The sequence below is a fragment of the Mytilus edulis genome, chromosome 4, assembly GCF_963676685.1.
Source record: "Mytilus edulis chromosome 4, xbMytEdul2.2, whole genome shotgun sequence".
In the NCBI taxonomy this organism is placed as follows: Eukaryota; Metazoa; Mollusca; class Bivalvia; order Mytilida; family Mytilidae; genus Mytilus; species Mytilus edulis.
The window spans coordinates 97,159,199-97,182,675 of record NC_092347.1 but is presented as its reverse complement, the minus strand read 5'-3'; the positions used below and the strand labels follow the sequence as shown (position 1 = coordinate 97,182,675).

Sequence of the window (23,477 nt, the reverse complement as noted above, 5' to 3'; positions counted from 1 at the left end):
AATTATTGACATGTATGCATTGCAATATAGCCCTTGTTGGTATTTTGGAAAATCTTAGTATGAGTTTGCTGTTTTGCAAGACAAGCTTGGGTATGTTGTGTCCCATGGACCCATCTTGTTTTAAAAAAAACATCTGTTGGATGTCAGGGTAATTCTGACTAGGAAAATCTGTGAACCTTGACGCAAGAATTCAATAGGTATACGTTCATCCGTACGTATGTTCCAAAATTGGTTTCTGTTCTTTTGACTTTTAGTTTGCCTCAACCAAATGTTATGAAAGTCCAGTGCTTTCAAAAGTAGCAAGTAGGCGGGGGAATTCCGCTGTCTATGCAATGTAGAGGTGCCGCCTACTTTCACTTAATCACAAAAAAATTTCTGTACATTTTTTTATGTGAGGAAATGTCTAAAAATATCTTATTTACGCTAAATATAAAACGAGTCAGAACTAGGAAGTAAATCACTTATGTTTACCTATATAACAAACATTAGATGTGTCAGTCATTCTGATTAGTTGATATAAATATTTTATCCAATCAGGTAATAGTACACATGCGTTTTCCAATGTGAACTACAATGTACTCTGGCTTTTCACTAAAGAATATGGTTGAGTTACGATAGCTATAGGCCCAGGGAAAAATGAAACATACAAGTTTGCTTGAACATGAATTTTCAAAACAACGAAAAGCAACAGACAAAGATAAAAGTACGACATCGAGTTAAATACAACAAATTCTTTAAACTGTCATTGTCAATAAATGAATTCATATACGAAAAGTGGTTTTAAGTGCAACTTTAAGCATTATTTGTTGCCTAACATTTACAATGTAAATTGTTATTCTTTGTTTTGTCATTAATATTATCCGGAAACTAAACGGTGATAGTGATCGTGACAGTTCTGATGAGTTTGATGATGAATTTAAATGTGAATAAACTTTTTTATATGTTGGTTTGAAGATGAACATATATAAGAAAGTCCAAGTCACAATTTTATTCAGCTTACTTAATCCTCTACTTGCATGAAACAAGAGATGCTTCCTATTTTCATATATAGTTGCTTTCATATTCATTGATCAATTATTGAAAGTGTAAAGTATTTTTGTTTATTCCTGCTCATTGTAATTTTATTGCAAAAATAACTAATTTTTTTTATTTTTCTAAACAAATAAAGCTATCAAAATACCAAAGTTTAATGACAGCTCTGTAAAAAAAACATAAAACATAATCAGAGTCTGAGACATATATAGCCTATATCAAGGACGTATATTAGATTATGTTAGTTTTACGTCCTTGCCTATATAGAGGGGGGATAGGATCTTTATCGGGACTCCGGGATCGGGTGTTTTTAAGCTCGGGATTTCGGGATTGACCCTTTCGGGATCCGGGAATCCTTTTTTTCGGATTTCGGGATGTCGGGATTTGCTTTGTTTAAATTCGGGACCTCGGGATTTCGTTTTTTCAAGTCCGGGATTTCGGGATCAAGACCCCTCCTATCCCCCCTCTATATATCTATACAAAAAAATACTAAAAGCAATGACGGATTTGTTTATTACGTTGTCGGTTTTTGTTTTACTATATTGTGCACACTTCCTGTTGTTGCTTTCCTGTTATTATTTATTTTAGCCGATGATCATATTACATTATGGGCCTGTTTGGAAAATCAAATGAAAAATCGCCAAAAGATATGGTATACAGGTTTACTTTTTCATAGATTTTTGCAATATCTTCTTCTTAATGTCTGACAAAATCTATAGAAAATATCGGATGACCATTTTGAAAATATGGTACCATGATTTTTAGATGGTTGGACTCAGCCTATAACATGTATAATAATCATATTGTAGTCTAGCTTGGCGGTTTTATATTTGTATTGCTGATTATTAAGCAAACAAGCATGACATGACACACTCTTTAATATATAAAACCTTGGGGCAAAATGCCCAAGTTGGCTTTTATAGAACAACTTGGGGCAAAATGCCCTAATACTAAATTATACATGTAGGCTAATTCATTTGAAATAATCAATCTGTTATATGTATAATACATACGGTTCTCGGGCCATGTCTGTTCTTAATTTACATCAATGACATGCCAGACAACCTCAAAAGTAATGTTCGCCTCTTTGCAGATGACACTATTGTGTATCTAACAATTTTATCATTAGATGACTGTCACACCCTTCAATCAGACCTACATAAACTGGAACAATGGGAGCAAGAATGGCTTATGTCCTTTAACCCAGACAAATGTGAAATCATCCACATAACAAGAAAACATAAACCTATCATCTATAACTACACATTACATAATCATATTCTAAAATCAACAAACAAAGCAAAATATCTTGGCGTTTCCATCACAAAAGACCTGACATGGAACTCTCATATAAATGACATCACAAACAAAGCAAACGCATCACTGAGATTTATTAAAAGAAATGTAAAAACAAACAGCATAAAAACAAAAGAACTGGCTTACAAAACATACGTAAGACCAAAAATAGAATACTGTAGTGTCGTCTGGGACCCGTGGCAGAAACAACAAATACATAAAATTGAAATGGTACAGAGAAGAGCTGCCAGGTATACACTCAACCAATACAGCTATCAAAGCAGTGTAACAGCCATGCTTGAACATCTAAGATGGCCAACATTACAACAAAGAAGAAATCTTGCATCCGTCACCATGCTATATAAAATCCAACACCACTTAGTCTCCATCCCAGTAAATACATACCTAATACCATCTAAGGAACATAAATTTATACAGCCATTCTCTCCCACAAACTATCATTTATATTCATTTTTTCCTAGAACAATAAGGTTGTGGAATTCCCTACCATACCAAGTAGCCTGTAGCCCAGACTTAGAAGCTTTTAAGTCTGGTGCAAAACCACATATGTACTGCTAAACCAAACCATGTTTTTATCTATATACAAAAAAATTTAAAAAAAAAAAAATGTTTTTTTGAAATTAATGTAAATATGTTTAGTTAATTTGTTTCCCTAGCATGTGCCTTCTTGTAATCTTCAACATATTGAAGTTAAGAAGTATTATGTAGATGTAGATGTAGATGCATACATGTATGTGCTGCCAGTCAAGGCAAAGTTTCAAAATCTGGAGTAAAATAGCTTCCACCACACACAAATTATTGACATGTATGCATTGCAATATAGCCCTTGTTGGTATTTTGGAAAATCTTAGTATGAGTTTGCTGTTTTGCAAGACAAGCTTGGGTATGTTGTGTCCCATGGACCCATCTTGTTTTAAAAAAAACATCTGTTGGATGTCAGGGTAATTCTGACTAGGAAAATCTGTGAACCTTGACGCAAGAATTCAATAGGTATACGTTCATCCGTACGTATGTTCCAAAATTGGTTTCTGTTCTTTTGACTTTTAGTTTGCCTCAACCAAATGTTATGAAAGTCCAGTGCTTTCAAAAGTAGCAAGTAGGCGGGGGAATTCCGCTGTCTATGCAATGTAGAGGTGCCGCCTACTTTCACTTAATCACAAAAAAATTTCTGTACATTTTTTTATGTGAGGAAATGTCTAAAAATATCTTATTTACGCTAAATATAAAACGAGTCAGAACTAGGAAGTAAATCACTTATGTTTACCTATATAACAAACATTAGATGTGTCAGTCATTCTGATTAGTTGATATAAATATTTTATCCAATCAGGTAATAGTACACATGCGTTTTCCAATGTGAACTACAATGTACTCTGGCTTTTCACTAAAGAATATGGTTGAGTTACGATAGCTATAGGCCCAGGGAAAAATGAAACATACAAGTTTGCTTGAACATGAATTTTCAAAACAACGAAAAGCAACAGACAAAGATAAAAGTACGACATCGAGTTAAATACAACAAATTCTTTAAACTGTCATTGTCAATAAATGAATTCATATACGAAAAGTGGTTTTAAGTGCAACTTTAAGCATTATTTGTTGCCTAACATTTACAACGTAAATTGTTATTCTTTGTTTTGTCATTAATATTATCCGGAAACTAAACGGTGATAGTGATCGTGACAGTTCTGATGAGTTTGATGATGAATTTAAATGTGAATAAACTTTTTTATATGTTGGTTTGAAGATGAACATATATAAGAAAGTCCAAGTCACAATTTTATTCAGCTTACTTAATCCTCTACTTGCATGAAACAAGAGATGCTTCCTATTTTCATAGTTGCTTTCATATTCATTGATCAATTATTGAAAGTGTAAAGTATTTTTGTTTATTCCTGCTCATTGTAATTTTATTGCAAAAATAACTAATTTTTTTTATTTTTCTAAACAAATAAAGCTATCAAAATACCAAAGTTTAATGACAGCTCTGTAAAGTGGAGGTAACTGTTGTTTCATCCAAGTAAGGAATTAAATGTACTACTCAAGTAAACATTTGAATTAACAATGTCTAACAAATATGGTTTCATTCACCTTTATGAAAACTATAATTTTATATTATTGTAAAAATGTCTGGCTGTGGTCTTTGAAACTAAACATGAATATTTAAGTCTAATGTACCTATATGGTAATCTCATGCCAGACTGAAATCTGAGAAAAAACAAAAATTTCACATTAAAAATAATCACTTTTCACAGCTTCAAAACAATGTCATAATAAAAAATTATCACTTTTCACAGCAAAAATAAAAAGGTAATCTCATTATGCTCATGCCAGACTGAAAGCTGAAAAAAAAATGTCACATTAAAAATTATCACTTTTCACAGCTTCAAAACATACCAGGAAATGCTCAGATTGCATGATTTTTCGCCGGCTAATGGGGGGCCTTGGCGGCCTCCAGACCCCCAGCCTAAACATTTTATCCTCGCTTCGCTTGGCAATAGCCTCCTACTTTTATTAAAAGTGTCCCCTACTTAAAAAAGCTTTGAAAGCACTGCTGAAACTTATACCCAATTCTTATAACCACAAAACACAGGTCTAGTTTGAATTTGGGTGTTGTCACTTTTACCATTTAGAGTTGTGCCCCTTTACAAATGTAAAAAATGCTGTTAAAAAAATATAAATGATGTCATATTTGAAAATTGGAGTCATCTTTCTTTGTCCAGAATGGTAGTTGAATCAACTACAACCAATGCTTTATATAATGCAATAATCAATTTTACTTCCAACTGATAAACTAAAAGCAACCTTTACCACCATGACCATTCAGTGCTTAAAGCACTTTGATTACCATTCTAAGGTTATGCCCTTTTACAAATGGAAAAATTGCTGAATTTTTTGTTTCCATTCTCTAACTTAAGTTTGCCTCAACTAGATTATATGTTCAAAATTTGGAAGGGTCACTTTTACAGTTCTTGAGTTATCATGTCCCTTTATAACGTAATATGCTAGTGGGAGCATCATCTGTGTCCCTATGGACACATTTCCTATTTATTGTAATCAGTTTTAAATTGTTTTCATGTGTGCACTCCAAAATGTGACAGGATAGTGAATCAGTTAAAGGTGGCTGCTTACTGGAAGAAGAAAACTTATTTTTATACTACTGCAACTAAATTTTTGGGGTCTTATAATGGTATGATGTTGTCGTCCGAAGACACATTGGTTTCCAGACAATAACTTTAGTTAAGTGAATGGATCTCTTTGAAATTTAATAAGAAGGTTCAATACCACAAAAGGAAGGTTGGGATTAATTTTGGGGATGATGCATGGTCCCAACTGTTTAGGAATTAGGGGTCCAACACAAGCATTTTTCTACTTTCAGGATAGTAACTTGTGTATACGTATTTCATTTGCTCTGAAATTGTTTCACAATGTTTAATACCACAAGTAAAAGGTTTGGATGATTTTGGGGATTATGGTGCCAACAGTTTAGGAATTAAGGGCCAAAAAGGGGCCAAAAACAAGCATTTTTGTAGTTTCTGGATAATAACTTGTATGTACAGTAAGCGTATGGATATATCTGAAATTGTAACACAAAGTTCCATTTCACATAAGGAAGTCTGGGATTGAGTTTGGGGGTTATTGCCCCATTTATACAGGAATTAGGGGCCAAAAAAGGGCCAAAAACGAGCATATATCTAGTTTCCAGATAATAACTTGGGATCTCTCTGAAATTGTACTACAAGGTTCCATACTACAAAGGAAAGCATGGATAGAGCATTGGGATAATTGCTTCAAGGGGGGATTCAAAAAGTTTTGGTGGGGTCAAAATTTTTTAAGGGGTTCAATTTTTTTCTTCAAAATTTTTATAAAGTTTCAAGAAGAAATCTTTAATTGCACAGTATTGCAAAATAGATTTGTAAGATCTTGATATTTGTTTTGTGTCAGAACCCTATATTATATCAAAACTTTTATAACAAACCAAATTCAGACAGTATAAAGCTTGGATATTGTGTCCAAATTTGACCCAACTGTTCAGGGTTCAACCATTGCGGTCATATCAGGCTGCGCTCAGCGAATCAGCAATTTATTATATTGTACAAAAAAAAAAATGTATATCATGATAATACTTCTTCTATTGATAATATTGACTAAAATTATGAGATATTAATATGTCATTGTTACTTAAAAAATTAGAATTTACAAATGTAACTTCAAAGGAATTCAATTTGTGTGACTTTTATGTAAGTTCCTTTTTAAAAAAAAATATGGTGGACATAAAAAATTTCTAAAGGTAGAGAAATACTGTTATATATACATGTATATTTTATATTTTAAGCAATACAAATATTTATTTTCATTGATTTTGATTAGAAATATTTTGTACTACATATAAGAATACCTTGAACAAGCCATAGACACACTTTACAGTCTGGGATTAAGAATGAATGATCATGTGGGCCTGAGTACAGATGGGATGCATAAAAGACACACAAATCAAATTCATGAAGTTGAATTAAACTTTTATTGACTAAAAATGATGTACATGTATATCTCAAAATTCTAGACTTTATAATATTTAAAACTTTAAAAGTAGTAATACTCCACATACAGTAAAGTCTTTGGGTCATGCCTATGATCCTTGGGTTCATATTGGGTATTTGGGAGTTCTAGGAAAATTATTGTATGACTATAACAGAGATATTAAAATAGAAAAAAGTAAAACCTTTTTTTTTTTGCTATTTTGTAATTTTAGCAGAAATTGCAAAACTCTTAATAATATTATATACGTAACCTAATGATATAAATATAATTAATGATAATGTGTATCAATTTTAGGTGAATGAATGGACGCATAAATTACGTAAAGAAGGTTTTAACATAGACCGACAGATCAAAGGTATGACTGATATATAAAATAGCTACACATTATGCATTCTTAAAACCTGTATCAAGCTTGAATATTATGTCTATTTTTGCCCCAACTGTTCAGGGTTTGACCTCTGCAGTCGTATCCAGCTGTTCTTAGCATAGCAGTTCATTATTATTCATATAGTAATAAACTTTATTGTCATAAAGCATATGAATCAAAGCTTGTGACTAAAAAAATACAAATAACTATAACCCTTGCAACAAACAAAATAAAAAAAAGACATTACATTTTTTGTATTTGGTAAGTTATACTACCTTTTCCCTATACACACTCTATGAAATCGGCTGTAAAAGTTAAATTTGTAAGTTTTGCTTGTAAAAAAAAAATATATTAATCTTGCATGTTATTTTTCTAAGGTATACAAAGGGAGGAAGAGAAGGCAAAGCGGCATATGAAAGATGCAGCCAAAAAAGGAGAAAAGGGAGCTTGTAAAATCCTGGCTACTGAAATAGTCAAATCACGAAAAGTTGTGAATAAACTATATGCATCAAAGGCACACATGAATTCTGTATCTATGAACATGAAAAATCAACTAGGTATTTATTTCACATTATTTCATTTGTACTTATTTATTATATCTTCTCATTGCATTTTTTTTGGTATATACATTTACTTACTTTTTTTATTTCTACTTGTAAATTAATAATTGAACTCGTCATTGATGAATATGTACATAAATTGCAAAACATTTGATAGAGACATAATCATTAAATTACATCTATTTTAGCAACATTAAGAATAGCTGGAGCTCTTGAGAAAAGTACAGATGTGATGAAAAGTATGCAGGCATTAATTAAACTACCAGAAATACAACAAACTATGATGGAAATGTCAAAAGAAATGATGAAGGTACAATATAAACAAATTTACTACTTAAAACCATGTGACAATTTTGTATTAAAAGTTCAAAACTTTATGTCCAGAATTAACAAAAAAACAGATATGTTGAAAACCCATTGGTGGCCTTTGGCAATTTTCTGCTCTTTGGTCGGGTTGTTGTCTCTTTGACACATTCCCCGTTTCTATTCTCAATTTTAAGAGACATTAATTTCACTTTGATTGTATATTTTATATGACTTATCTTATATGAAACCTGTGGGTTTGTTCAAACCTTGACGTAAATGGTCCCTATTTCTTATTAGAATTTTACCTTAACCTGTTATAGCAAAGTTTATATGGCCCTGTATGACAGTTCAGCATACCTGTAGCATACAAGAATGTGAACACATCATGGGGTCCTGATGATATTCTTGTCAGATTCATGCATCACACATTATTTCAACATTTAAATCATGGGCCAAATGAGTTTGTATAGTTTACTTAGTAAACTTTACTTATAAGCTCATATGTTAACAAGGATACCAAGTTTCACCATAATTCAATGTTCATGAAGCTGCTACAATAATCACTTGGAGAGAAACAGTGATTAACTTACTGTAAATTCAGAAATTATTGCGTTCATTTATTATTGCGATTTTGTCATTTTAAATTAAATGCGATTTTAATTATTACGATTTTGAGAAAAGTCATGCTTAATTCAGTTAAGATATCACAAAATGCGAGTTTTAATTATTGCGTTTACAACTCTGTCGCATTATTCGCAATAATAAAAACCTCGCAATAATTTCTGAATTTACAGTAATTAGGAATTTAAATGTTTAAATACGGCAGACAGACCAAACTACTGATTACCATGTTTCTAACCACTAGTGTGTATTGTTTTGATTGTCTTTCAGCAATGTTGTAACTTTTTTGTAACGTTGTAGTAAAGATCCTAAAAGAAAGAAAGAACTGGTAACTTGAGTTGAGTTGTCTTTCTTTTACCATGGTTGAAGTCCTTATAAAAATAATTTGTACACTCCTTTTCCCTTATAACAATAATCAATCAGTGTAAGTCAATTAAATCCATCTTAAATATATACAAAAATAGGCTATTCCCTTTTCAAAATGTTAATAAAAATTATTTGAAAGTTTTTACACATTCAACATAAAAAGATGAAAAATGAATTTTCCATTTAAATGAGCCAAACTTGGAAAAAGTCTTTTGGAAAGTAAGTTTATAAAATTACAGTTGAACTGACTTGTTAACATTTACTTTTTATGTACTCAATGACATAAAGGCTAACTCTGTAGAAATTTGTTGTTATTATTTTACAGGCAGGTATATTAGAGGAAATGATAGAAGATACAATGGAAGGCTTAGATGATGAAGATATGGATGAAGAAATTGACACAGAAGTTGCCAAAGTTTTAGATGAACTCACCAGTGGTAATTTTTTTATAATCTTCATTTCAACTGATATGTAATCACTAAACAGACTTTTTAGGCTACATAGGAATCACAATCTCTATCAGTCTGTCCATGTGCCATGTATCACTTGTATGTGCAATTCCTCCATCTTTACTGGATAATAAGAGATTTAACACAGTTGTAGAATATTAACTGTTCCTATCTGTTTAAAGGGGAGATAATTTAACTAATTCTTCAATGTTGGAACATGTTGTTATTTGCTAGTTAGCTTAACTCCCTCTGAATGACAGAAATGATATAAATGAAACTTTACACATTTGATTACATTACACACAGATGAGTGGAAAGAAATATAACAATATTCCTACATGTTGAAGGGGAGACAATCTAACTGAATGTTTTCAATGTAGCAACACGTTGTTAAAATTTCTTGTTAGCTTAGCTCCTTTTAAACAACTGTGAGGATGTTGATGAACCTATACTATTATTCTTGGATGAGTGTAAAGGGATATGATCCTTGTTCAAAATGTTAAATGGGAGATAAAAGAACTTAATTACTCCAAATGTTGCTATATGTTAGAACAACTCCTGTACACCTGTACAAATATTGAATTATCTTTACACAGTTGAAGAAAACGACCCATGTGTGCACATAAAGGAATATAACACTGATCTAAATCTTGTAGGGATTACCTTAATAGATGTAAGAAGATGTTAGACAATTCTCCATCGAAGTCACAATTAATGTTCCTATATCATGTATATGTAGTAATAATTTCTTTGTAGCACTCATCTTCCTACACAGCTTTACAGATATTTATGAAACTTTACACAGTTTTAGAACCCTAATGTAGGATGTGCTTAAAGGAATATAAAATTGTTTTACATATTTAAGGGGAGATAATTTGTTAGCTTGGCCTAACTTGTTAAAGGGGAGATAATTAAACTAACTTACTTGGTTCAACTTGTTTATTCTTCTTCTATGTTTTATAGGTGTACTGGATAAGGCACCTGATGCCCTACACGACACACTACCATCAGCAACAATAGAGGCAGAGGGCGCCACTGCATTAAGTGAAGACGAGGGAGAGGAAGATCTGACGAGTCGATTGGAAGCTTTAAAGAGCTAATGCTAATCATGGGACTTATTTGTTATTGTGATATTTTATACTTGTTATTTATTATACCATTATTGATAGCATGCCTGGCTTGGGTCATATACACAAGTTACATCCTCCACGTTATCTTCAGGAACACTGTTTTCAATGTGTGATATACCTGTTTTATAAACTTTTGTAGGTCATGTAGGTAGAAATCCAACTACTGCCAGTAAAACAATCTACTAATTGCTTTATGTTTTGAACCCTGTATGCTACGTTAGCTAGATATGTCTCGCTCTTTTGATATATCTTCACAAGTTTTATCCAATTGAAACAATAATCAAAGTCAAAGAACAAAAAATATTTCTGTTATTAAATTGTTAGATGATTTTAAAATGTTTATTTTGTGTTTTGTTATTTTATTTTAGTCTATTATCGATATTTGCATTATAAAACAAGAAAAATTAATATAATTATATCAGATAAATCAAATAGTTTATTGACATGACTGACATAATTAAATATTATGAACAAATGCAGTAGGTACCAATATATGTGTCCATTGAAAATGATCTACAAATAATTTTTGTATTTTACTTTAAGAGAGGGAGGGACCTAAGGAGAGATAGACAAATTTTGTGTTTTAGTAATTATATTCATTTCATATCATAACTTTGTAATATTGCAAACAAATGACTATTGAAAAACTTTGTTGAAAACTTCTTTTATATTTGTAATAACTGAGAATATATCTGTCTGTATAAAGCAAAGGCATTATGGGTTGTATAGTATATTAGCAAGAAAAGCATAAATCTCCAATTTATAAGTAAATGTAGTATTAAAAAAAAGCTTTAAAACGTAAAATATTTTTTAGAAGTTTTTTATTCCCTTCATTTGTTTATAAAATCAAAAAGTTTATTTTCTATAAAATTGTGTTATAATGACATATTTTTTTTTAAGGAAAATTTCTCTTGAAATGATCTTACCCCTAAAATTCACATGAAATTTTAAAAAAAAATGAATACATGTAAAATTGAATTCTTGTGAATAAAATTGATTTGGATTATATGCTTTAGCTTCTTGCACATGAAATTTATGTCAAATCTTGTGAATTTCAAGTGAGTGAAATATGTCTGTTAACACAATGTCAGTACTCTGTTTATAATATGAAACTGCTAGGTTCATCAAATGACATTTCTTATTACAAGAAAAATACCATTTGTATTATAGAATAAATCGTTTTATAACATTTTTGTCTTTTCATTGTTTTTTTTTTCAATTATAAAGATATTTTGAACTGTTCAGAATATGGGGTACCAAACAATATTTCTTTTTTACTTGAATATAAGATGTGGGTGAACATCTAGGAAACAGCAACCTGACAACAAAAAATAAAAAGATATTAAGAAGAAGCAGTCAACATGTGTCAACGAAATGTCAATGTCTAAATATCCTTAAATTGTTAGAAATTTTACAAAAATGAATATGGGTCATAGAAACCAAATTTAAAAAAGAAGTTTCCTGACTTTAAACTTTTGAAAAATAAAAAAAGAAGGCCAAGCTGATATTTTGTGTTGATGTTTACCCCCAGCAATTTAGATTAAAACTTATTTTATTCATAATGATAAGAATAGGATTGAGCGATAGACCAGTCACCAGAACTGCCTCATGGATGGATGAATTATTAATGTCCATTGACAAGTGAAATGCATCTTCAGGACCAGAACATGTGAATGTGATATAAATATTACATTAAATATCTTTATTACCAAAGTCTATATAAACTATAGGTACAATATGAACCATGCACTGTACTAGATTGACATGCTGAGTCTGACTTCACACAAGGTAGTCATCTGGAGGGCACATTACTCTTGACTAGTTTCTGCCAAATCTGCTCATACTCCTCAAGTTTGAGTGCTTAGATTATAAGCACCAAATACCAATGTTCTCAAGTCTTTGTTTGATTCCGTGTTAGAAATACATGTCTGTATGTAAGTGGTCGTTTGATGTGCTCTCGTTTCCAAGGTTCATTGATCCAACTCTCATGATTTGACAGATTTCTTAGGTTTTATAAATTGCAGGTTAATTGACAATGTTTGGTGTAGAGTAATTTTAAAGTGTACTTGACCATCTGAGATGGATAAAGTGGCCATGACCTAATTGTTGTGTTTGAATGAATGAATGAATGAATGAATGAATGAATGAATGAATGAATGAATGAATGAATGAATGAATGAAAGAGTTATGAAATGATTTCAATGCCCATTATTTACACATAGTACATTATATACTTATCAAGTTTTTCACCCTACTCACCTTTTTTATGTCAAGTGCAGCGTGTATTGAAGACCCATTGTTGGCCTTGTGCTGTTTTCTGCTCATTGGTCGGGTTGTTGTCTCTATGACACATTCCCCACTTCCAATCTCAATTTTACATTAAAAAAATACTGAAAATGTCAATTTTTCGCTTAGTTCTCACTATATACTTGGGTAATATTCCATCCTTCCCCAGTTTTTTGTGCACATTTATAATACTGGTAGTTTATAAATATTATTAAAGTTGTATGTATGTCTGATACTTAGAAATAATTTGCAAGTTTCAAGTTGAAGTGAAGTCCACAAAGTACCTATTTTGTATGGAGATACTAAGTATTTCTAAGTCTGCAGACTTTATTTGGAGTTACAACTTTATATAGCAGTTGAAAGTGATTTTAAATTGCAATCTGTATGGCACCAAGCTGCTGTTTGACAATGGTCAATCTTTGTAAATGGTCTTTGGAAAAACAGCCTTTTTGTACAAAAGATAGGAAGTAATTTGAACAATAAATCTGAATCAATAAAATTGAGAATGGAAATGGGGAATGTGTCAAAGAGACAACAACCCGACCATAGAAAAAACAACAGCAGAAGGTCACCAACAGGTCTTCAATGTAGCGAGAAATTCCCGCACCTGGAGGCGTCCTTCAGCTGGCCTTTGTTTCACAGAGACTTGCTTTTTTACACACAAGCATAATAAATTATCAGTTTATCAATTATGTGACATGGCATACAAAAACATCTGTACAAACAAATTTATTTTTACATTTTATTAGACTTTCATTTTTTCTAAACCCTCAAGTTTAAACATGATTACTATATATGAAAATATCTATGAATAAATATATAACTTCTATGAGTGACTACATGTATACAAAATGAAATGACAAGTATTTATTGTGTTAATGTACAAAACAAATAAAATTCAATTAGCACAAATGTAACATGTGTAAGGTTCATAATGAAAAATAACAAATCTATCAAAATCGAAAATTTTCACTTATCATGCTTGTATTAAATTAAAGTCTAGTTTCAAGTAGTTCAAACATATTCAGGACAATATGAAATTACAAATGAAATTTCTCTGAACTTGTTTCAAATTAATGAACCTGTATTAAATAGATTATTAGTGACTTTATTCACATATCTCTGACCTTTTAATCTCATATCATATATGTTGAAAGCATAATAAAATTGAGCGAAAATTGGAATATGTCAAAGAAACAACAACCTGACAAAAGAGTAGTTAAGAGCTAAGCATTTCATACAAAATACATATACATGTATAAATTAGTTTCAGGATAATTGAAATTCAGATAAAGAATGTAAAACAAATAAGGGGAGATAACGTAAAAAGTCAAGTTATCAGAACCAAAAAAAAACCAACTGTTTAGAACATAAAATAACCTCAAAATCAACACACATGATGTCAGAAGAACGAAATGGCTGAGATTGTTGCTTCTTTCAAACTTTCTATATTATTTCCTTTCTATCTTTTTTTTTTTTGAACTTATGCATTTTGTTGTAAATACATGTACTGACTACATTTGTGAAGGATTCACCAAGGCTTACTCCCCTTGTTATTATATTTAGAATGTTAAGCAGAATAACTAATATTTTTTATATTTCACCACAACCATGACAACCTGTCTTCCATTACTATAGCTGAGTCAAGTGCATGTATTATGGACAAGTAAATCTTTTTTTTTTAATACAAAAAATGTTCTGTTGTATACAACTCTACCATCTTGATAAATTTTGTTCCTTTTGAAATGAGTTAATGGCAGCTTTCTTAAAATCTCTACAGATTATAAGTTATATACAATTTCAACCTGATACCACAAAATGTTTAACAAAATCAAAAATTACATATAAAATATGTACTGAACAATTTTTCATTCAAAACAATCATATACTTAAAGGAATATTTTTAACAATGAGTTTTGTTAAGATGATACTATGCATTTATGTAAGGATATTGTGTAAACTTGATGAACAGTTCTTTAAAAATTTAAACATTTTAAATGCAAAAATATTATGCAAACAGATGATCATTTTGAAACCCCACTTAATTCTGTGTTTAACCATTCTACATGTTCCAAACTAAATTTTTATACTGTAGAACTTGTTTATCTGTAGAGTGTTTTAAATATTTATATTTAAAACTGACTGGGTTGCACAATCCTCCATTAATGTTAATTACGTTTAAATTTTAACTGTTTATTCATTCATTTACAAATACAAGTTACAATTAACACTTTAAGATTTAAACATTATGTATTGTTAATTGACATTTGTGCAACTTTTCTTCAAAAATGACAAATTTCAACAATTTAAATATTGTGGTGCTGAACTCCAATATATAGTACTGAACCAGTCCATGTTTTATATGAACCTTAACATTTATCTGTGATGTAGTACACAAAACAAAACATTCGAACTCTTCACCTTTAACCACATGAATTGACATTTTTTATTGTATTGATTATTTTTATTTATAACTGTATTTTGTGTATTAATTGATGTATCACTAGTAATAATCCCTGGTGAGTTTCATATATCGTTATTGTATTATTATCATATGCTCGGATCTCACGACAATATTGCACAAATATGTTTTTGAATGAATGAAGCTGACATTTCTGAATAAGGAAGAGTTTTCCCTTATCATGCTTATGAATAACTCTTCACTTATGAATTAAAAATTTCCTTTTGAAAATTAGAAATGAATGAACATGATGAAATCAGAAATTTTTTCATTATTTTAGACACCATGGTAAGACATATACTTTATGCATGACTTCTGTTCTGAACAATAAAATCAAATTAAAGAATCAGTAATTAATGTAATCAATGATTCAGATTTGTAACATCATAGGCTTATTAGCGATGTGGAACATTCAAAACATTCTCTTACGTTACTATTTTACCTTATTCATGATACATTTGATAACAAAATTTTCGTAATCATAGATAACAAATGTGGTCAACTGATTAATAGTGTAAAGTCTCTTACTTCCAGAACTTAATTTTCCTCTAACATAAAATGGTACTCTATGCAGAGTCTGCTATGACAGTATTGAGTATAGAACTCTGTTCTTTAAAAGTATATTTAGGTTATACTTTAATGTTGATTTGAACACTTTTAATGTCAGAAATGAATTCCACCATTCTTAATCTCCATCAGTCTTCATCTCCATCATTAAACAATAAATAGTCTTTTAATGTATTTGGTATTTTTAATGTACGAAGTTGTCCAATTCTTTTGACTGTGATTGTTTTTCTGACAGAATATCGACACAGATGCTGGAGTGATCTGGGTGTTCGGCACTCATTTTTAAACCATCTGACTTTCTCAAAGTGATTTTGTGAATCAGCCATCATTAGACGTCGTCTTGTAGCTAGATCCATGTGGAGGCCTACAGTCGAGGGACCAATCATTCTGACAGTGTCTGGACTAGGTAGAACTACCATTGTTTTCACTATATATTTCAATATTGATAAGTCAGCAAATGGACTTCTAAGTTCTTGTGTTAGAAGAGTAGCACGGTCAGCACCTGAAATCTTGATGTCAACATTGGCACCATATGCAATTAATAGTCTGGCCACCTCAGGTCTACGTTCTTGCATATTGTTCTCATGGAAACAAGCATAATGTAAAGGAGTGTACCCTGGAATGAAATATATGTTATTTATATAAAACATGTCACTTTCATAAAGTTCAATATATATTCTTATCAGTGGTCTTTTAGCCCAAAATAGAAGAGACATTTTTGCAATGTACTAGTAAAATTGCCTTTAGTGTCATCGACTTCTTATCAGAAATATAATTACATTTATGACTCCTAGTGATTGCCCCGAAGTTAATCATGTCATTTTAATCAAGTACAGTGGATTAAAGTTCAAAAGTATTAATAACTAGGTCATTCAAGTTAAGACAATGAACCTTGTCAGCGTGTATTTGGCTTCAGTCAACATTTTCGATCTCCAAGTCACACTGGAAGAGTGTATAAATGAAGACTTTCAAGACTTTAGAATAGATTTGAAGTCATCAAAATACAACTGTGCCTTCACAAAAAAGCTGTTCATCTCAACTTGTAAGAGACAAGCAGACAGTACAGTTGTTAACCTCAATTTACCCCCGCCTTTGGTCATAAATAATTTGTGTAATTTAATCGTGTTGGAAATTAATTTAAGAGTTACTTCCCCTGTTTTGGCTTATTACAAATTTGAGTTCCTTAAATATTAGCTATCATTAGTAATTAATGTTAATAATCCTTTCTTCCATAACATTAACCTGTTCCATTTCAGCATAATTTGCCAAGTGTAAAACCTATTAAAATTGACTTGATCTTCAACTACAGGTGTATGTTCATATTAATTTTGTTTGTGAATCAGAACTTGAATGCTCATCTTTGTTTAAGATGTTGTTGGTCCTACCAGCAGAGGTGTATTGTGATATCTTATATAGATTTTTGTAAATGCTGAAAAGATATAATGCACATTTTTAGCATGATGATTTATTTTTAGACATACTATCAACAGTTAATAATTTTTCTTATACTCGTTTTGGTGGAAGGTATTTCAATTATTTCATCTACCTCTTTTATTATCTCCCATGTAGATTAATTGAACTGGATTATTTACCTTGTGAATCTGGAATATTAACATCAGTGTTGTAACCGTTGGCTACCAGTTCCCGTAAAACTGGCATAGAGAATCCTTCACCAGCTTTGACAGCCAGATGTAGTGGACTGAAACCTGCTGCATTCAGATGATTAACATCTGATCCTCTTTTTAGCAGTGCTCTTATACAGGTTACCAGTTTGTGTTTCACACATTCATGTAATGGTGTATTACCTGAAAGTAGAGAAGAATGCATTAAACAACCAATGAAAAGCCATAAAAGTAAATAATTGTATATAGGAGATATTTTTAGTCTCTTTTTTTTTGCTGAAAGGGAGAAGCATTTTCAGTAACAATCTGCATGTGAGTGAATTGAATAATTTACATGTATATAAATGTAAACTAATGTGCTTACTTTTGAAATTAGAAAATAAATATGTCACATCTTTTATATATGGCACAAACACTGGTATGGTATAAACCAGTATCTCATTCAAAATATCTCTATTTAAATTGACAAATCAGAACCTATCATATACATGTATACTGTGCTTTTTTCTACCATTGTTACAGAATGAAGAATAAAAATATAAATGTAATAGAATTTTCCTTAGTGCAATTACTGTGAAGTTGTGAACAAACTTATTTATACAAAACCATTTCTACATGTTCTAGATGACTTCACAACAACTTTTTCACAATTTTTCTATTTCCTTAATGTTTTTGTATAAGATTCACATATTCACAACATTTTATTTTTTTCTACCCTAGAAAATTGCGAAAAATAACAAACTTCCCACTAAATTTTTTTTTTTTACATTAATGAAATAACATTTTACCAATTTCTTGTCCTGGGCCTGCACCTGTTCCTTTCACTGGCAATGACAAAATATCCTTCCAGATAGCATTATTTAAATGAGCATGAACACAGTCTTCGAAGGCAGCGGCTGCAGCTAAATATAGACTAGTCCTGCCATACTCATCCACCGCATTGTAATCAGCACCATGCCATATTAATGCCTTCACACATTCAAGATGGTTGTGAACCGAGGCTAAATGTAGTGGTGTTGTACCTCCTGGGTGTGGAAATGCTACAATATTGAAATACAGTTTTAATCAATTATCTTGAATAATTGCTAATTATACATCCTATATATTAATCAAAAATTGCTAAAAAATGTTATATAAAGTCTATGGAATTTACAAGTAGAATCATTTGTACATGCATGTAAATTTGGATATCATTATTTTGTCCAACAAAATTTGACATTATGAAAAAAAATTCTGAAGGCTGAAGCATTCAGAAAGCATATTTAAAAATAAAGTATCGAAATAATGCCACGTTTTTTTCACCCTATTTCCAATTTCACATTTCGATAGTTTTAGTTGTTACAAGGAACCATGGTAATTGCCATGCTGCCCCCTTTATATGGACTTTCATATAAATGTATGGATATTGCATGGACAAGTACAAAATGTAGCTACTTCCCTTCCCTTGAAAATCCTTGATCCTCAACTGTGCAATAAAACTTAAAATTTCTATAGATTAAATTATCATTAGGAACCCTTACCTGTATATGAGCCATATTTGGAGTACTTAGTTCCAATGTTACAATCAGCACCACCTTCTAACAGAAGTTCTACACATCTAACATGGCCTCCTTCAGCTGCCATGTGAAGGGCTGTTACGTCAAATCGGTCCCCAGCATTTATATCAGCTAAAATACAAAAGGTTAATCCAACAATGATGCTTACAACATTGTATAATGCTTAATTTACATTGTATTTTCTTAACCAGTTAACATGCTTAATGTAACTTTAAGGGAAGCAAGTTAACTCGTACCAACGGAAACTCGTACCATGTTAACTCGTACCAAAAAAGTTAACTCGTACCAACGTAAAGTCGTACCACTGGGAAGTCGTGCCATTAAAAATATATTCAAAAATACGAATGTTTTGTGGTGTTTTTTCTTTCTAAAATTAATAAAAAAAAGTTGAATTACTGTAATTTTATACTGGATTTTAATGAAAACTTGGACAAAAATAGTTTTTTTTTTTAATTAAGATACTAATATAAATGGTCTTAATTACCTTAATACCCTGCTAATTAATATATGATATTCCTTTGATTGTGTGATCAAATTAATACATTCCTTTGATTATGTGATTATTGGTTGATTATTAACTAATCAACTTGTTTAATCATATTATTACATTTTAATAAATAAAATATATATCCTTTGTTATTCTGCCACTAACTGGTACTGCCATTAAGCCTACTGGCCATTCACAAAACCATTATTCACAATACAGATGGACAGTCAAACTTATAACTCTTAAATAGAAATAAACTTAAAATATTATGCTGCCAACACTACCATTACGTCTACTGGCTATTCACAATACCATTAGAACCATGGATGGACAGTCAAACTCATAAAAAGAAATAAACGCGATGGCTAATAAATAATAGCACACAAGACCGTGACAACGTAGCAAACGAAAGACTAATCTGAGGATGATTTCAGGTATCATTTACTTTGCTATGCTATGCAACCCTTGCTCGGCATCATTACTGCCAAATCAAACCTGCCAAGGTATTGTCTATATCTAATACACATGGAACATTAGCTACAGATTGGTCATTGTACTTTCAAATTATATACATTTTACAGACTTAAGAGGTATTGAGAAAAATAACAGTATATATATTCATAATTAAACACCAATCAAATGCATTTAAATAAGTTGGTACGAGTTAGCAGTGGTACGAGTTTACATTGGTACGAGTTTTTTTTATTGGTACGAGTTGACGTTGGTACGAGTTTACATTGGTACGGGTTAACTATAATTCACTTTAAGTTAAAGTGACAAACTGATAATTGGTTTGACAAAATAATTTATTATCTACCAAAAATGGCATAGGAATTTTCATCAATTAAAAATTAAGAACATGTAGCATTGTAAAAAATTCACAAAAAGTCATCATTATTTTCAAATGTAAAGTGTTGTGCTTAACATGCTTTTATAAAACTAGTTGTGCTTATTCTAATAGTGCTCTCATTTAGTCTCAACCTGTCCATATTGCACTGCATAATTTCAAAACCGGTTTAAAAACTGTATAAGAATGAATAATTTCATCATAGATTTACATAATTGAAAAAAACACTCAATCGTAGATACCTTCATTTTCAATAAGGACCCGTGTCAATTCATGAAAGCCTTCCGATGCAGCATTTTGCAGTGGTGTGTTGTAGTTTTCAGAAGCGTAAAACAGACTCCTGTTATATTCCTTGGCATCAGGTGATGCTCCTCTTTGTAACAGTTGCTTGACTCTCTCTATTCTGCCATTTTTTGCAGCAACCACTAAATGTTTTTCTAATTCCTGCTTTCCCATTGATTCAAAGTCAATATCTTCTTCGTTTTCATTGTTTTCGCTTTTGTTGTTATTCTTATTTTCTTCGGTGTCCTCCATTTTCCCGAAGTTGTGTAAATTACAAAATCAACACCGACATAACGATGTTTTCTCTCCGGATTTTGCTTGTGATTGTAATGCTTCAAGCCCGGAGGGCATTTATATACCACTCAAATCTGTTTGTCTTTCAGAACGAAGGTTTTACAGGAGACATTTATATGAATCTAGTCATAATATAATTACAAGTATTATATGTAGATATAGGAAATATGTGGTGTGAGTGCCAATGAGACAACTCTCCATCCAAATAACAATTTATAAAAGTAAACTTTATATATATGGAAGTTTTTAACGACCAGTCACCTTGACTGGCTATACAGCCCTTGCACGGTCGGCCCTGGCTTGCGCCTTTTTGGGCATTAAATAATTTAAATTTTACCATGTGGTAATTGACATAATTTAGAATGATAAATAAAGTGTGATAAAAATTTGAAAAAGCAAAAATTTGAATAAATAAATAAAAGAATATAAAAATAAGTATTATATAAAAAAATATATATATATATATATAAAAATAATTTTGTTTAAAAATAAATAAAAAATTAAATAAAGGAAATAAAATAAATAAATAATTAATAAACACGGTGCCACCAGAAGTAGGATCAGGAGGAAAGCGAGGCCAAGCAAACAGCAGTGAACGGCAGCAACGTTGTCCTGGTACACCAGCAGCCAAGTAAAGAGCGGATAATTTTGATATGCCAAATTGTGTATGTGAATTAAGATGCCAAATATTTTGTATAAACCGAAATAAGCCTAAATTTGTGTATGTGAGTTTTGCAAAAATAATTAGTGAGATGTTTTATATGTACTTTAAAAAAAAAGAGAAGTAAAAATAAAAATAAGATAAAATAAATAAAAAACCAAAGGGTGTATGTAAATTTATACTGCTTTGTGCTAGCCTACCGTAGTTGCAGGACTTTATAGTGCTAGTACACTGGAACAACTATCCGCAGGAAGACAGCGCCCCACGCTAATTAAAACTGGGTTAGCGCAAACCAGATCTTGCGAAGTACCATTTTTTAAGTCTTAGATTTGACTTACGGCTTAATGACATGAAAAATTTACATAAGGACCAAAAGTAGAAACAAAAATAATTTGGAGTGCCGCTAATTTGGAAAAATAAAAAAGCCAAAGGTTATCGTGCGGCGTTCTTGTTTAGTTAGCATAATTTCAATAGTTTAATTAACTTATCCCTACATACATTTTATCTAATATTAAATATGTTAAATTATTTCAAAGGATTAAAGATTTTGTTTTTATATTATAATTAATTTGGATTTTAATTCGTCTTAAAGATTTAATTTTTTTACTGCCGGTTACGGCCTGACTCCAATTCTGAGTCACTGACCCGGATAACTCTTGCAGTGTAGTTTGCCTATTTAGAGATGTTTTGGGAAGTCGTCTTGAGGGGCCTTCTGTACTGCCGGTTATGGCCTGACTCCGTTTATATGTCTCTGATTTGGTTAAACTGAATAATTATAGAAGATTTTAGAAAATGAAAGGTTATAACGTCTTAATCTTCCCAATTAAGCATTTGCAGGTGCAATACTGATATTGGTAACAGGATAGACAAAAAGGTAACAGGATAGACTTTTATATAGTGATATCTCAGAAACGTACGTTCCTGTTACCAATGATATAAAGAGAAAAGTAAACTAACTTATGAGCGATTTACTTGATGTTGGGTTTGTCTGAAAGGGTGAAAAAATGCCGAACAATATAAACTGATATCTTAGACTTGCATTACTGGTGGTAATTTTTAATACCTTTGAAAACCAATTTTTAGGGGCATTTTTCAGTACAACCTGGAAAATTGGCAAATAATCTATTATTTTACAGAATGAATGTATATATAGAAGTTTATTCTCTTAAAAACCATCTAATTGGCTACGGAAAACAAGCTTCTTAATAACCCAAAATTTCTTTTCAAAAATGGTAACAGGATAGACAAAATATTGTACCACCGATCAAATGTTTCAAGATATTCTTGTATGACATCATTAAGATTGCATCTTTTAAAATGTTGTTCTTAAAGTACTGTTTGTTTTGATTTGCTTATGTAGAGGATTGTTTGAAAAAGTAACTTTTAAAAAAATTTCAATTTCAAAATTCAACATTTTTTGAAAATGACACAGGTATGAATATAAATATTATTACAGAAAACCATAAATATCTATCAGAAAACTAAGGAGGAAGGACAGTATTCAAAACAGAGAAAGTAACAGTGTGAAGATAAAAAGGAGATGCGAAATATTTATCCCTTGTCGCCGTCTTATGGGGTTTATATTTCTCAACTTGTACAATTCGCTCGTGTATGTAACAACTTATTAGATTTTAGCGAGAGAAATTTTTGTATTACTGAAAAATTATTACACCAGGGTTTTCGATATCACAAACTAGTCAAAACTTTTACTAAATTTCATCATC

General features: G+C 31.0%; 2 protein-coding genes across 3 annotated transcripts; one reads left to right on the top strand and one right to left on the bottom strand.

The window, feature by feature from the left end:
- The first annotated feature begins 1,545 nt into the window (after nucleotides 1-1,545).
- LOC139521185 (charged multivesicular body protein 3-like) lies at nucleotides 1,546-11,879 on the top strand. Its single transcript, XM_071314504.1, has 6 exons — nucleotides 1,546-1,684; nucleotides 7,186-7,246; nucleotides 7,636-7,815; nucleotides 8,007-8,128; nucleotides 9,437-9,548; nucleotides 10,524-11,879. The coding sequence occupies exons 1-6, from the start codon at nucleotides 1,640-1,642 to the stop codon at nucleotides 10,658-10,660; spliced, it is 657 nt and encodes a 218-aa protein (XP_071170605.1). The 5' UTR covers nucleotides 1,546-1,639; the 3' UTR covers nucleotides 10,661-11,879.
- A 1,825-nt stretch (nucleotides 11,880-13,704) lies between these two features.
- On the bottom strand, nucleotides 13,705-21,116 carry LOC139521184 (ankyrin-1-like). 2 transcript variants are annotated; one of them, XR_011664028.1, is made up of 6 exons: nucleotides 20,759-21,116; nucleotides 19,147-19,293; nucleotides 18,415-18,666; nucleotides 17,597-17,809; nucleotides 14,938-16,620; nucleotides 13,705-14,689 (listed from the first exon to the last, which is right to left on the bottom strand). XR_011664028.1 is itself a non-coding variant. In XM_071314503.1 (5 exons), exons 1-5 carry the CDS (start codon nucleotides 21,048-21,050, stop codon nucleotides 16,133-16,135), a joined length of 1,392 nt encoding a protein of 463 aa, XP_071170604.1. In that variant the 5' UTR covers nucleotides 21,051-21,116; the 3' UTR covers nucleotides 13,705-16,132. The 2 variants fall into 2 exon arrangements, 1 of the variants encoding a protein (XP_071170604.1); XM_071314503.1 differs by having other exon boundaries at nucleotides 13,705-16,620.
- Between the last annotated feature and the right edge of the window lie 2,361 nt (nucleotides 21,117-23,477).

Bases quoted from the DNA above. Each gene is read 5' to 3' on its own strand.
- LOC139521185 (XM_071314504.1), top strand. From the start codon at position 1,640: ATGGGCCTGTTTGGAAAATCAAATGAAAAATCGCCAAAAGATATG. The intron at 7,247-7,635 runs GTATGACTGATA...TATTTTTCTAAG, and splicing joins CATAGACCGACAGATCAAAG to GTATACAAAGGGAGGAAGAG. The intron at 8,129-9,436 runs GTACAATATAAA...ATTATTTTACAG, and splicing joins TGTCAAAAGAAATGATGAAG to GCAGGTATATTAGAGGAAAT.
- LOC139521184 (XM_071314503.1), bottom strand. From the start codon at position 21,050: ATGGAGGACACCGAAGAAAATAAGAATAACAACAAAAGCGAAAACAAT. The intron at 19,294-20,758 runs GTATCTACGATT...TTTGTATTTTAG, and splicing joins GGTCCTTATTGAAAATGAAG to CTGATATAAATGCTGGGGAC. The intron at 18,667-19,146 runs GTAAGGGTTCCT...TCAATATTGTAG, and splicing joins CAAATATGGCTCATATACAG to CATTTCCACACCCAGGAGGT.